The 14173-nt window shown below is 44.5% G+C and overlaps 1 protein-coding gene across 13 annotated transcripts in view; it reads left to right on the forward strand.

Moving 5' to 3' along the window:
* The first annotated feature begins 666 nt into the window (after nt 1–666).
* Nucleotides 667–14173, forward strand: part of ARHGEF11 (Rho guanine nucleotide exchange factor 11) — a 113070-nt gene continuing 99563 nt past the window's right edge. For 10 of the 13 annotated variants that reach the window (XM_053916170.2, XM_053916178.2, XM_053916173.2 and 7 more), the window contains exon 1: nt 668–2451. In XM_053916170.2, the coding sequence (XP_053772145.1) occupies nt 2420–2451 (32 nt within the window). In that variant the 5' untranslated portion in view covers nt 668–2419. Of the gene's footprint in view, nt 2452–14173 lie in introns of all 13 variants that reach the window. The other 3 variants (XM_053916172.2, XM_053916180.2, XM_053916182.2) reach the window with 1 other exon arrangement.

Consider the following 14173-nt stretch of genomic DNA (forward strand, 5'->3'; position numbering starts at 1 on the left):
AAAGCAAGAAGACAAAGTTCACTCCCCATTACTAATGAAAAAGTTTCCTTTTGCATTAATTCTTTTTAACCATTAACGCTTGGGACCTTCTGATTAATGTTCTGTTTCTTGGAAAGATTTAGAAACTGATTCTACGTGAGGAAGTTACGAAAATAAAACGGTCCTTGAAAGGCCTTTTCCATCGAGTTCAAAAACACTTTACAAAGCCCTATATTAAGATGCCAATACCAAGCAAAGGTCTCTTTCCCTAATGTCGGTCGGTGTTAGAAGAGGGGAGGGCGCCGAAAATGGGAGGAAACAGTTTTCAAAAAGAGCTTCTGACGCCCAAGAAGGAGGCCACGACAAATTTTTGAAAAATAAGATGAAAAAAGAGGTGCAGACAGGGTGAGCAGTGGCGGTGCGAGAGCAGCGTGATGCTAGTGAATGCAGAGGTAAACCCTGGAACGTGGGGAGGGGGCCTGGAAGCAGGTGGGAGGGGGAGCGGGGGACAAAGGTCGGATCTTGAGCACGGGGCAGTAAAATGGGGATCAAGCACCCAAGGCAGAGCTGCAAGAAGGCAGCAGGAGCGGTGACGGGGTCGGGGCGGCGCCCGCCACCACGCAGCGTCAGGGCCGGGGTCGCGGGAGGGGCGGGGCGGGGCGGGGCGGGGCGATGGGGGCAGGGCCAGGCGGTGACTCTCGTGGAGCCCGGGACCAGCTAGGCCTCGCAGAGGGGCAGGGCCGGAGGCGCTGGGCCGCGGAGGGGCGGTCCGAGCGCGGCGGCGAGGGGTCGTAGGGAGGCCGAGTGCTGGGAGCCCTGAAGAGGGGCCGGCCTACCGGCCGGCTCACGGACACCAAGACCGCACGACCCGATGAAGGGGAGGCGGTAGCCCGCTGTCCGCTGTCCTCCGTCCGGCCGCGGCGCGAGGGTAAAGGCCGGCGGCCCGGCAGCGAGGAGGAGGAGGAGCCTGCGGCCCCGCCCCCACCGGAGCGAGGGAAGGAGAAAGGCTCGTGGGGAAGAAGGAGGGCGGGGAGGGGGTGGTCGGCCGGGCCTGCGCCGGGGTGAGTGGCGAGCTGAAGGGGAAGGGGCCCGGAAGGAGGCGAGCGCAGCTGCGACGCCGGGAGCCGGACGCCCCCAGTGCCCGCCTGCTCCCGCCTTCCCGGCCTGTGCCTGAGCCTGGAGCCCGCGGCCGTCCAGGCCGGAGCGCGACGGTCGGGCGCGGGGCGAGCGGGGCCGGAGTGGAGGCTGCCGGCGGGCCGGCGCGGTTAGGCAAAGGAGGAATAGAGAGGCCGGGAGAGAAGCAGGCAATCGGATTTTTCCAGGAGGCTGTTGTGGAGAAAAATCCCACCCGAACTCAGATCCACAATAATCATCCAAACTCCTCATAATAAGGGAGCAGTTGTTCAGGCCGGGAGAGTGGGAGCGAAGGGCGAACGGGAGGAAGCGAAATCTCCGTTTCATGGAGGCTGAGGCAACAGAAAATTTCGGAGCCTGGATGTGGACAAGCAAAACAGAACTAACTCAGGGAATGTCTTTCAGAAAAAGGCCGAACCTAGGCTAGGTCTGAGAATCAGGCTGGGTAGGTAGAGAAACGCAAGTTTAAAGGGAAAAAAAAGGAGAGAAGATTTTCAGAGATACTCTCTGTTTTGTGGTTATTGCTACCATTTTAAAGGTAAAAAGCATTGCATTTCAGGTGCTTTTTAATTTTTTTCTAGTGCGATCGGCTCATTTAAGAATTTCAAAACCTTTAATGTAAAAGCTTTTTTTGGTTTTTAAAGGAAATTCATAATTTTGGTACCCAGGGTTGTATTGGACTTGGAATGAATGCTTTTGTTTACATGCTATTGTATGGTTTGATTTTTTTCTTTTTACTGTCCAGCAAATCAGCTGGAAGGTTTTTTCCAGGTGCCAATTCGGATTTATTCATAGATTTTTTTTTCTTCCCTCAAATGTATCTGTTGTCATTTTAAGCAGTGAATACCAGAGAATTTTTCCCCCTTTAGAGCTTGAGGCGCTTTTACCAACAGGACAGCTGGGAAAACTGGATTAAAAGGATGGTTTTTATGTGTTTTTTTTCAGTAAGACTGATATTTTAAGGGCATATTCTCTCTGTATTTCATTTTTTAGCCCATAGCGCTAACTATTTAGAGATTTGTGGTTGGGTTTTGGTTTCTAAAGGTCATAGTTTTTCATTTTTCTTTCATTTTTTTCTTTTTTTTAAAGAGGGGGAAGGGTGAAAGGGGACTAAGAAAGCAGAGCATGTTAACTGGTAAAGTAGAATGGAGCTTCAGTTACTAGGGTCCTGAGAGCTGGAGGAAAAAGGATTCAGTCTTCAAGTTGGGAGGCCCTCCTCTCACCTTTCTTAAAAATTGCAAGAATTCAATCCTGATCAAGACATCAATACCACAGGATTCTGAAACCGTGGAGACACCGAGAAACCATGAGTGTAAGGCTACCCCAGAATATAGACAGGTAGGTTTGCCAATAATGTGGTTTTTCAACAGTTAAGAAAAGACTGGTAGGGAGGGTGTTGGATTTTGATAAAAGGTTACAAAAGAAGGGTCTGGGTGGACTGTGGGAATGGTGGGGTAGGAGTATGCATTGGTCTCTGGGAACTGTCTGAGCTTGTGTGTTTATCTTCCTTGTGTGTGTCCATATTCAAAACATCTCCTGATTCAGTGTTATTTTGCTTTGTTTTTTGTTTTTAATACAAGCAATAGACAGTGAAGCCAGGAGTTTGGAGAGAGGGGCAAATGCCTTTAGGCTCTAGCCTGGCAAACGTCAAAGTAGGCTTTGACGTTTGCCAGGTGAGAGGCTGTGGTCCCTAACTTGCCAGCCTAGAGAATAGGAAGTGGGCGAAGCCTGGGTAGGGGTATGTTAGTCTGCAAGGGTGGATTGGGACTGGCTTTAGGTGTTGGAGCTGCGGGAGGGAAAGGCCCTGTCAGGAGCGTGGGCCTCCACCTGGCCGGCTGTGTGGAATGGTTGATGATGGAGTGTATCCCGTTTCTAGAATGAAGAGGATGTTCTTGGCCTGAATGATGGGAAAGAAACACTCTTTGCATCCCTACAGGGCTGGATTTTTTTTTTTTTTAACCATTGGCTAATAATGGCCCCCAAATGAATAGGTCACATTAGAATTTTTTTCCTCTTCAAGATGAGGGTTTAACTTGAGACCTGCCAACCAACTGATTTAAACTTCGAAGGTGTTTTTAAAAAGATTGACTGCAAAATCGGCCTTCCCTCTGCCTAGAGCCGGAAGGAGTTGTTTTGGGCGATTAGGCCTGATGGGCAGATGCATTGGCCCTTAGAGTCTGACCACAGGATGCCCCTCCCCCACTTCCAGAGTCTGTCCAGCGCCCCCATTACTGGTAACACTACAGTTTACAACTTTCTAAGGTATCTATCTGCCTTTTCCCTCTCCCCACCCCCCACCTTTTCTCCTTGAGAATCTTGAGAGAGGATTGTTTTGTGTGTACTGCACATAACATCCTAACAGGATGGAGGACTGAACAAGCGAATGGTGGGCCTGGGCCTGGAAAAAATATTGTTGGAAAGATGGGGAAGACCATTTGCAAGGGACTAATTGCTTTCTGCATGTCCGTTTAATCTTTGATAACGCATGCTAATAATAATTTCTTTTTAGCTATAGAATGTCCCAAGGTGCATTTAATCTCTCTCCCCCAAACAGTAACCCAACCCCTATTGCCTCAGAGTCCTGTTTAGATTAGTTCAGCAGTCCCCAGACAGAGGGCCTGACTTGGCAATGGAGAGGAAAACGCAGACAGTCACAAAGAACAGAAAGTGTATGTGGCTGGTTCTAACCTCCGTCCTTGGCCTTTTTTGTTGGCTTCTCTATAGTTTGACTCTTGTAAAGGGAGAACTGAGGCATGTCAAGGCAAGGGATTGAAATGATTTCCATGCTGTCCTTTTCATCCTCTTGGAGTTTGGGAATTAGTGCACTTGCATTTTTGAGATTTGGATGGTGGGCTATTTCTTTGAATTCAGGGATATGAGAAGACGGAAATCCAGGTGTGGGGTGGGATGCAAGAAGGATGCAGTTAGGGTTCCTGCACTGATGTGAGATGCACCTCTGGGAGTTTGTGTATCCTCACTGTCTACTCGGGATTTGTAAAGCACAGTGCATTTTCCTAAGTGCTGTCATAGGAACATATCTCATTTGAGCCTCATGATAATTTCTGTGAGGCAATCAAATCAGAGGTTGTTATTCCCGTTTTACAGAGGAGATGACTGAGGCTCAGAGAGGGTACCTGGCTTGCCCAGGGCCATCTTACCTGACTAGCAGTGGAAACTGCACTCAAACGCGGCAGATCTGAATCTGAATCCAAGGTTCTTTTTATGGTCCCACTCTGTCTGAAGAGGTTTGTATACTGGTCCTGTGGAATGTGGCGGGCACTGTTTCATTCTCTTTTTGGACGTAGGGTAAGATGCTCTTCAGCATTCCCTTGCACTTTTTAACAGTCCTGGGCTCACATCTGTAATTTTATAGTTAAAAGTCCCATTTTCTCCTGCGGCATAATGCAGCTTTGCAAGGTGAGAGTGCTCCCCACTTCTCTGATTCCCTTCCCCATTAGAGGATCACTTCTAGGGCCCAGGCCCCCCTTCAGGTTATCTCCGTTTGTTTTGGATCTTATCCCTTATCTTGCCCTTTCACTGTAGGCCCATGCTGTTGGACTTTTTGGCATCTCAGGTTCAAAACCCTGTGAATTTTAAATAGTTCACAATCTGTAGGAAAGCCTGTACCTGTCTGTTCTCTCCCTGATCCCTTCCGCTCATTTCTGAACTGTAAGAGATGGCCTCTTTTGGCTTTCGTGATCCCCAACACTGGGGACTGTTTATTTGATGGTTGATTTTGCTGTGCTGGGTACTTCATTGCTAGCTATCATTTGTGACACCCGTGCTGACCCTTTTCCTTCCCCTCTTTCCCTGGGAAAATAAAGTGAATAAATATTTATTCATACTGGACAAATAGATAAGTAAATAATTCACAGTCTTATACTGGGGCAGATCGAGGGGAAGGAAATGCCCCACTTACGGAGTCAAGAATTCGCTTTTAGTTTATCAATTTGCTATGAAGAGAGCCTAGTGTAAGGTACTATAAGAGTGATTTAGAAAATCAAGTTTACAGCTGTTGCTCACAAAGAGCATGTGATCTAGTTGGGGAACTAGGAAAGGTCTAAGATTCCTGAAAGCCACTTAAAAGCAAAGACTGTATTTGGTTTGCTCAGGTATATCCTGTGTGCCTAGCTTAGCACTCTGTATTGGGTGAGTGTTCAATAAATACTGAGAAATGATTGTTAGAATGCATGAACATGTAAGCAAAGATAAATTCCATTTCACATTTTTCAACAATCATGTGTTAATTTCAAATGTAGTTAAAGAAAGGTCAATTAGAGGAGGCTGTCCAGGTGATGTGTATTTTCTAGGAGGTGGGCACCATGATGGAGAACAATGTCTGTGGAGAGATCCGGTGGCTCAGAGTAAAGAGGGCTTGGAATGTTTATTTGGCAGTCTTTAACCCCCTCTTAGGGGGTGATTACTGAGTTCAAAGAAACATGAAGTACCAGTATTTGGGACTAATCTTTATCTTTTAGTGTTAATCAGTTGTTACTGAAAAAGTGGGTTCCTAAAGTATCTAACTGTCCATGTTCCTTATTGCCCATTGATATATATTCTTCTCTAGGGTTTCTAAGAATGGGTTTGATGTTGCAAGCAGAGATAATGATACTGAATTATTTTTACGGGAATGGTAATGAGTTTTGCTAAGTCATCTATATGTGTTTGCCTTATTCTCTATGGTAAATGTTTTGAGATGGCCCAATGGGTTAAAATTTTCACCCATAAAACAGCTTTTTGCTGTGCAGAGATAGCTAATGTGAGGACCAAAACAGAGAAGTACTGGGTTTAAGCCAAGAGTTCTTGATTTGAGCCCTGGCATTCCCCTTAACTATGTTACCTTGGGCAAGTCATATGCCTCCTCTAGTTTCCTCATATGTAAAGCAATAGCTCATTTATATGAAATGCTTATAAACATTTTCACAAACATTTTACATACATTTCCACAAACATTTGCACATAGTGTGTCATTGGAGGATTATAACGTTTATTGCATCTCTTTCAAGGAGCTGTTGAAAGGAGCAAATCAAATAGGATAATATATTTCAAATTATTTTCTAAACTGTAAAAGTGTATATAAATTTTAGATGGTAAACACACAGATTTGATTTACCTTCATGCACTACTTTCTGAAGTAGCTCAAAACATTTTAAGAGTAACTGAAAGATCTTTCCATTGTTTTGAAGAATTTAATCAGTATGACCGGGGGTTTTTGTTGCAGAAGTATATGAGGTTAGAAAGAAGGAATGTTTTTTCCAATGGTAAGGGTTGGGTGATAATACTAGAAGAATATAAGAGAAGGTTATTGGACCTCCTTTCCAGGAATTTTGATGGAGGCTTCAGCTACCTTGACTCCCTTAGATGGAGATATAAAGGATTTGTTTTGGGATCTCTGGATGTTTCTTGCTTTACAAGCATTTGACTTTTCCTAATTCAATAAATCCAGACTCAGCAACTGTTCCTTATCAGGGATCTGAGATCGAATATAACCTTTCCCCAATCTGTAGCCTTTTTTTCCTAGAAGAGGCAAATCTCATACTAGGTGTGTAGAGGAGGGAGAAGGAGGAGGCAGAAGAGGGAGGAGAATGGTAGGTAGGCCTGTCCTAGGAAGGAGCCTCAGGCAGAGGGGAAGGTTTGTAGCTGAGGCTGAGGAGATGGCTTATCTGAGAAGGGGGTGGGGAGTGGTTCCTGGAATGCTTCCGTCTCAGCTTCAGGTTCTCATTGAGCCCTGGAACCAAGAAATCACCAGACGTTCAGCTGCGTTTCTCCTAGTTTAGAAGTTTGACCTTCCAGAACAGTGATAGGTATCCAAAACTACAAGCAGTAAGTCCCCTGAAATTCTGAGCCTTCTCTAAACTGTGCTCTACTCCTATCTGGGGGTGAAGTGAGAGATGTGGGGATTTGCAGATGAAGCATTAGCAATTAAATACCATCATGAGCAGGAGCAGGCTATGCTTAACCTCAGATACTCAAAAACATTTCTGAAAGAGCACCCTTTGATTAAATGTATTTAGGGTTTTTTTTGGAATGGTCTAAGTACTATCAGAGTCTCTGTCTTCCCATTTGGAATAGACAAAAAATACAAAAAGTTAAATGACAGTAAGAATTCATCAGAACTTTAAAAAAAAAAACAACGTTCTGTGAAGAGCACATAGCTAATCCCCAAATTAGTATAATGACAAAGATGTTCTGAAAACTCATAACCTCCATGGAATAGAGTTTGGAAACTTTTGGATAGTGTCCATATTGCTTTGAAAGTCTGGGGTTCTGATTGATGTATGTAAAGGAGCTTTGTTAACTGTATAATTCCATAAAACATAAGAGGAATTATTTTAATCAATATTGGCTGAGTCTACTTCACATCTTCACATTGCCTTTAAAGCTCCATTTCACTGGTTTGTTATTTTTAAAATTTAATTCCATGATTTATCATGTGATTTGAAAACCCTTTTCTCCGTGAACCACATGTTCTTCCTTCCTCAATCACTGTATTGGAGAAAAGCTGAAGTATCAGCCAGCTAGTGGCATCCAGGGTCCCTCTTTTGCCCCATGAGGGTGAGCAGGACTAAAGTTGCAGATTCTGATCTCAAAAGAAAAGAGTATCATTACTTTATTAAAAGTCTTGTTAGATCTCCTGTGAAAGGAGATTTGGAGTTCTGAGGGAAGAAACCGGCATCTGACTTACTAGATGAGTGGATTAGGCTAGCCAACCTCTAAGATTTGATTCCTTCCAGCTATTAGATTCTTTGAGCCTCTGGAAACTTAAGGTCCTGTGTCCTTTCTTACAGTGAGCCTGGACTTTTATTCCCAGCAGTCCTTATCTGGCCTTCTGAAAACCAGTGAAATGAATGTCTGAAAAGACCAAGGAACAGAGTTGTCTGATAAAATGGGAGGGGAAAGTGGAAGTACAGGGATATGGAAGTGTGGGGAGAGGCTGGGTAGTCTATAGCCCCCAATAGAATTGGAGTAGGATTTGGAAGGTGTTTTGTTTTCACGGTCTGGAGGAACACCCAGATTTGAGGTTCTGAAACAATTGCACAGATTTGAGAGGAAGTCACTGAAGTCTTAGGGGATCACCTTGCCCTTTCCCCTCAATTTCAAATAGGGTGTCTCTCGAGCTATTTAGAACAGTTGAGGGTCATTTTCAGTGATGTTTTGTGGAAGGTGATTCTGTGAGTTCAATAGTTTTAAATTCTTTGGGATACCAAACTTTTCTTTGCTATAACTTGAGTCTATTTGATGTCTTTTTATTCTGATTTCAGTATAGGCCCTGAAGTCACTAATATCCCTCTATCATCTTTTTTTTGGGGGGGGTGCTATCATCTTCATTGACTTCAAGATTTTCCTCCTCATTCTAAAGAACAGCAAACTAAGAAATTCATGTCTTAGTGGGAAAGGGGCTTTGGAAAATTACAGTGAAGTGATTTCAGAGTCTTGATTTCTAGCACTTTTCTCCTCCAGTATTTTAAGGTACTGGAAACTGGTGTGATGAAATCTATAGTCTTACCAGTCATGGCCTGGCATCAAATCACAGAGGGAACTGAACCAATCTAGCAACCTTCCAAGTGATGACCTATGGTCTGTGGCACTTAACAATCAATAGGTTGGACAGCAAATATTTATTAAAGAGCTCCATGCTCAGCTCAGTTCTTGGTGTTCTGGGAGATAATTTGCAAGAATGTGGAGCTTACATTCTTGTTGGGCAATGTTATTAACAACACAACACAAAGCAATAAGAAGATGGTACATAATTGCCGAATCTTGATGTCTACCAAAAAGGTATATTTAGAGTAGAAAGTTGGAGCTCGTGAGAATTGGCAGGGGAGAAGTAGTTAGAAATTATTTAGGTGGAAGAGAGAGAGGAGGGCATTTCAGACAAGAGGAACAGCATAAGCAAAGGTTCTGGGGTAGAACCAAACATGGAGTAGTCTCAGGATGGTAAGATTGTTGGTCTTTGTAGAGCAGAGAGAAATTATGTTATCAAGGAATGGGAGATGGTAAAACTGTTCAAGACTGGGTTTGGTAGGAAAAAGGGAGCCAGTGAGGTTTATGTAATATATAATGATAAAAATCGTGCTTAAGAGAGAATTCTGTTACTAATATGTAGATGCAAAGAAAGCTTGGCCCAAGAGGGCCAGTGGGAGTTTTGCAGTGTTCTTAGCAAAAAGATAATGTGGGAAAAAGAAAAGGGGCAGGATTTGTAAGGCAATTTGGAAAGAAAATCAGCAGGGTATGTTAAGGCTGACTCAAATTTGATTCCCAAGTTGCTGAGACTGACTGATGAGAGGGGTAGTACTATTGCTGGAGAGAATAAGGCCATCATTAAAAAGTTACATTTCTCCCTTGGTACCTAGAAATTCACTGAATACAGCATATCAAATGGTACTTAATTTGCTAAGACCCTTAGGTTAGGCCACTTCTACCAAACAGGGTTTTTTAAAATTTATTTTTGTTATTATTTTATTGTATTTTCTCCATTACCATTTATTCCCCCACACATACCTCCTTCCACCTCCGTCTACCCCCACCCCCTGCAGTCACCACACTGTTGTCCATGTCCTGCTCTCTTATCTATGAGTCTGTCTCTAATTCTGCCTATTAGTTCAGTTTGTTCATTAGCTTACACATATGAGCGAGATCATATGGTACTTGTCTTGCTCTGACTGGCTTATTTCACTTAGCATAATGTTCTCTAGGTCCATTCATACTGTTGCAAAGGGTAAAATTTTCTTCCTTTTTACAGCTGAGTAGTATTCCACTGTGTAAATGTACCATAGCTGTTATAACTACTCATCTACTGATGGACCCTTGGACTACTTCCAAATCTTGGCTATTGTAGATAACACTGCAGTGAATATAGGGGTGCATATATTCTTTCAAATTAGTGTTTTGGGTTTCTTCAGATACATTCCCAGAAGTGGAATCTCTGGGTCATTAGGCAGTTCCATTTTTAATTTTTTGAGTTAACTCTATACTGCTTTCCACAGTGGCTGCACCAGTCTGCATCGTACCAAATAGTTTTATTAGAGTTCTTCAGTGCAGTCTTTTAAGGGGAGGGAGAGAAAGGGAGTGAGTTCTGGGAGATCCCTTAGGGCTTTGAGTCATGATTTGAAATGATTAGCATATATTTGGTAGATTTTCACATAGAGACCAAACTCCAGGGATGAAGGGATATCTCTGCAAACCATCCTAGTGGCATAACTTTTTTTTTATTGATTTGAGAGAGAGAAAGAGAAACATTGATTTGTTGTTCCATTTATTTATGCATTCATTGGTTGATTTCTTGTATGTGCCCTGAGCAGGGATCAAACCCGCAACCTTGGCCTATGGAGATGATACTCTAACCAACTGAGCTGTCTGGCCAGGGCCCCTAGTGGCATAATTGTAAAAAGTATAGGATGTTGAGTGAGATCTTCGTGTGAGCCCTAGCTCAGCAGCTAACTGTGTGACCAGGATGATCTGTGTAAAAGCATTCTGTGAATTCTATAGTGCCAAACATACAGTGAATGTCGTTCAGGTATTTAGTTTGGCGAGAACTCCAGATTGGCCTGAGCTTTCCTCATCTGCCAATAGAAGAGCTGTGCTTGGGTGCTCAGTCCTATGCTGATTCTAAACTAAGGACTGAGAGGCATGACTCTGGGAACATACTGAACAAACACAGGACGGTAGTTGAAAGTCAGGTGCATAAGATCTCATCCTAAATTAATTCTTTGCTAGAAACCTTCACTTCACTATCCTTCCTTCCCAGTACAGCCTCCCTGGTTTGAGATTCGTGGCTTTTTCCTGATTACTGCACCTGCCGCCCGACTTCAGTTAGACTAGCCTGTTTCCTGGGCCCACATCACTCTTTTCACACCTTCACATGAGTGTTCTCTTCCTTCCCTCAACTCTTTTAGTCTTACTTCCTTCAAGGAAACCTTTTCTGGTTAATATCATCAACCTCTGTATATTTTATTACTCGACATTCCTTTGGTATATACATATTGTGATTCAGCTCTTTTATTTGTTTGAATAAAATAATTTTTTAAAGATTTTGTTTATTTTTAGAGAGAGGGGAAGGGAGGGAGAGAAACATCAGTGTATGGTTGCCTCTGGCACGCAACCCAGGCATGTGCCCTGACATCCAACTAGCAACCCTTTGGTTCACAGGCTGGCACTCAGTCCACTGAGCCACACCAGCCAGGACTGTATAAAATAATTTATGTAAAAGTTCTAATAGAATGTCTAGCATGTGGTAAACTGTTACAAATAAAGGTTGGTGTGCTTCCATTTTTTGTCTATGTTTTATGTTGGTTATTATGTCGTATCTTGTTATTCAGGGTTCAGAAGTGATATCTCTTCATTTTTCTGGATTACCTTCTAGTGCCTTGTTTAGTTCTCTTTATATGAGGTATATTTCTACGGGCTGTTTCCTGACTTGAACTCTTGCTCAGTCTTGATATTTCCAATTCCCTCCATGCCTAGCCAAGGGATTGCAGTAAAGCAATCTAAACATTGCTGCCAGGAACTGAGATCAAGAATTCCTCTTGTTTTCCTGGGTGCTAGGTCTCCGGGCACTTGGTATTTCTTCTAGGGACAGAGCAGCCTTGTTGTGGTTGCTTCTCTTCAGCTTCTCAGAGCTGGGGGGATTTCCCCATTGGCAGCCTGCTTTCTGGGCTGCTTTTCCCTATGGGAGTCTGAGGGGCACAGGGCCCACCCTGCTATTGTCCTGCCTGCCCCAGGCTGGCCCCATTTATTTCCCAGAGCTCAGTCTTCAGAAGCTTCCCTCTAAGAGACTGCTGCTGCAGAGAAAGGCCACTGTTGTTCTGCGGGGAGGTGCTGGAGAGAGTGTAGTAAATAGCTTTGTGAATGGGACCTTGTATGAGGCTAGAACCGCAGATCCACTTCTCCTCAGAGCCCTAGCAAGAGGGACAAAAAACGACTAGGGTTTTCATGTCTTAACAGGAACAGGGTCTGAGGTTTAGGGACGGATAGTCACGCTACCCACCAAATAAGAAAGTTCGTCCATTTAACAGATCCTCACTTGAGTGGTGCCCCTTAGGGCACTGGATTCCGTGGGAGTAAGTTGCATTTCCTGCCCTCAAGGAGAGTGCGGTTTTGTGGGGGGAGACAAAGTAAGCAGGGGTTGTGTGATCGCATCCTGAACTCTCTTCTGTGAAGTTAGTTGAAGCTTGTGAGCAAGATGTTAAAGTTTCCTGGGGGAGAGGATCTTCTAGTTGAGGCCTAAAATGAGAGCCATGCTTGAGAGAGGGAAAGTACAAGCAAGAGCAAGCAGAGGGAACAGCACATGTAACAGAATGTTACAGAACAGGCCCCGGGTGGGGTGCACAATATACTATTACAGAAAGGATCCCCCCTTTCTCTCTGGGGGTCCCCCCCCACACACCTACAGATTCGTTCGCAATGCCTGCCGCCGGAGGAAAGACGTCTCTCGATGCCAGAGACTGGTGAAAAGGAAAGAAATTATTTATTTAAAAGTTATACAGACTTAGAGTAATGACTTAATGTCTTCATTAAAATACTAAAGTCCTTTAGAACACCCACAGATGCACACAGTCCTTCCTTCTCCCTCTGCCCAGTCTAGGGTACTGTATCTCAGGAAAAGAAGTAGAAGTCCGTGATTCAGGCTCCCAGCACCATCAGCTGTGTTGCTGCCTTGGGGTCCCCACTCTGCCAAAGCCACGTGGTTCTCTCCCCCTACTCCACCAAAGCCTCGTGGTCCTCTCTCTTCTCCTCCAAAACCGCGTGGTCCTCTCTCAGGTATGGCTGCCGTGCCTGGGTTTAAATCCCAGCTCCAGTCTTCCTCTGCAGCCCCATTTCCAACTCCTCCTACAATCAGTTACACCTGCCAGCATTCCCTATTCTTCCAGCTTTACTGGGCTGCCATAGTAAGTCTGGGCAGGTGTGGCCCCAAGGCATGGAGCCAATCTTCTCCAAGCTCTCACGCAGGCGCTGTAACCAGGGGAAGTTACTTCTCAGTTACATCTTGGGTGGAATTCGCTCCCATCCCCCTGGCTCAAAGCATGGCCACAGCTCTTTAACATATCCACGAAACCAGTTAAAGGTTATAGATATGTTAAATGACCATGGCAGAGGTTAGCTGCACAGCTGTTGCTATGCAAAACAGCTCTGAATGGCCCTGCTCCATGTGTCCCTTCCTCCAGGTCAGGCTTGTGGGGCTGAGGACATCCTGTATATATATCTCCTGGACATCTTGAGTTCTGGACCCCATTACAAATCCCTATCTGGGGCCGTCCTCTGGCTGCACCCTGTTACAAGAAGACTAAAGGCAAGAAAGGGCACGGTGTGGGGGGAGTTGGAAGTAGCAGTGATCCATGTCAAGATCATAGAACAATTAATTAAATGAAACTGGAGACTAGGTAGGAGCTGGGGCCTTTGGACCATGTAATCCTCCATGTTAGAGTTTGGACTTTATCCTGAGGGTAGTGGAGGACCATTGCAAGACTTTAAGTACGAGGTGACATGATCAGATATGCTTTAAGAAAACAAGATTGTCCCAGTTAGCTTAAAAGAATGAAAGAATAGAGAGAGGGAAGATGCATTAGGAGACCACTGAGGTCATCTGGGCAGGAAGCTAGAGTGACCTCTTACTAGGGAAGTGACATTGTAGATGGTGAAAAGTGAAGGATGAGAGATGAGTTGTTGGTTATGTTATGTGGAGGGAGAGGGTTGTGAGGAGAATGTGGGTCAAGGATGACATCCTTTTTTTTGGCTTGGGCTACTAGGTGGTACTATTCAGTGAAAAAGAGGAACTCTAAAGGAAGAGTATGATTGAGGGAAGGAGGTAAGTCAGCATACTTTTGGGCATGTTGAGTTTGAAGTGCCTGTGAGAGATCCGAGGGATGATGTTCAGGTAGCTGCGTATATAGGTCTGGAGGTAGGAGTGTCCTGGGATAAAGAATCACATTTGTGGGTTATCACCATCTAGACGGAGTAGCGGAAGCACGAGACTGTCCAGGGACCACATGGAAGGTGAGAAGAGAGCCTTGGATAGAGCCCTGAGAGGCACTACATTTGAAGGTGAGGCAAAGGAAGAGGA

Source organism: Desmodus rotundus, chromosome 12, assembly GCF_022682495.2.
Source record: "Desmodus rotundus isolate HL8 chromosome 12, HLdesRot8A.1, whole genome shotgun sequence".
NCBI lineage: Eukaryota > Metazoa > Chordata > Mammalia > Chiroptera > Phyllostomidae > Desmodus > Desmodus rotundus.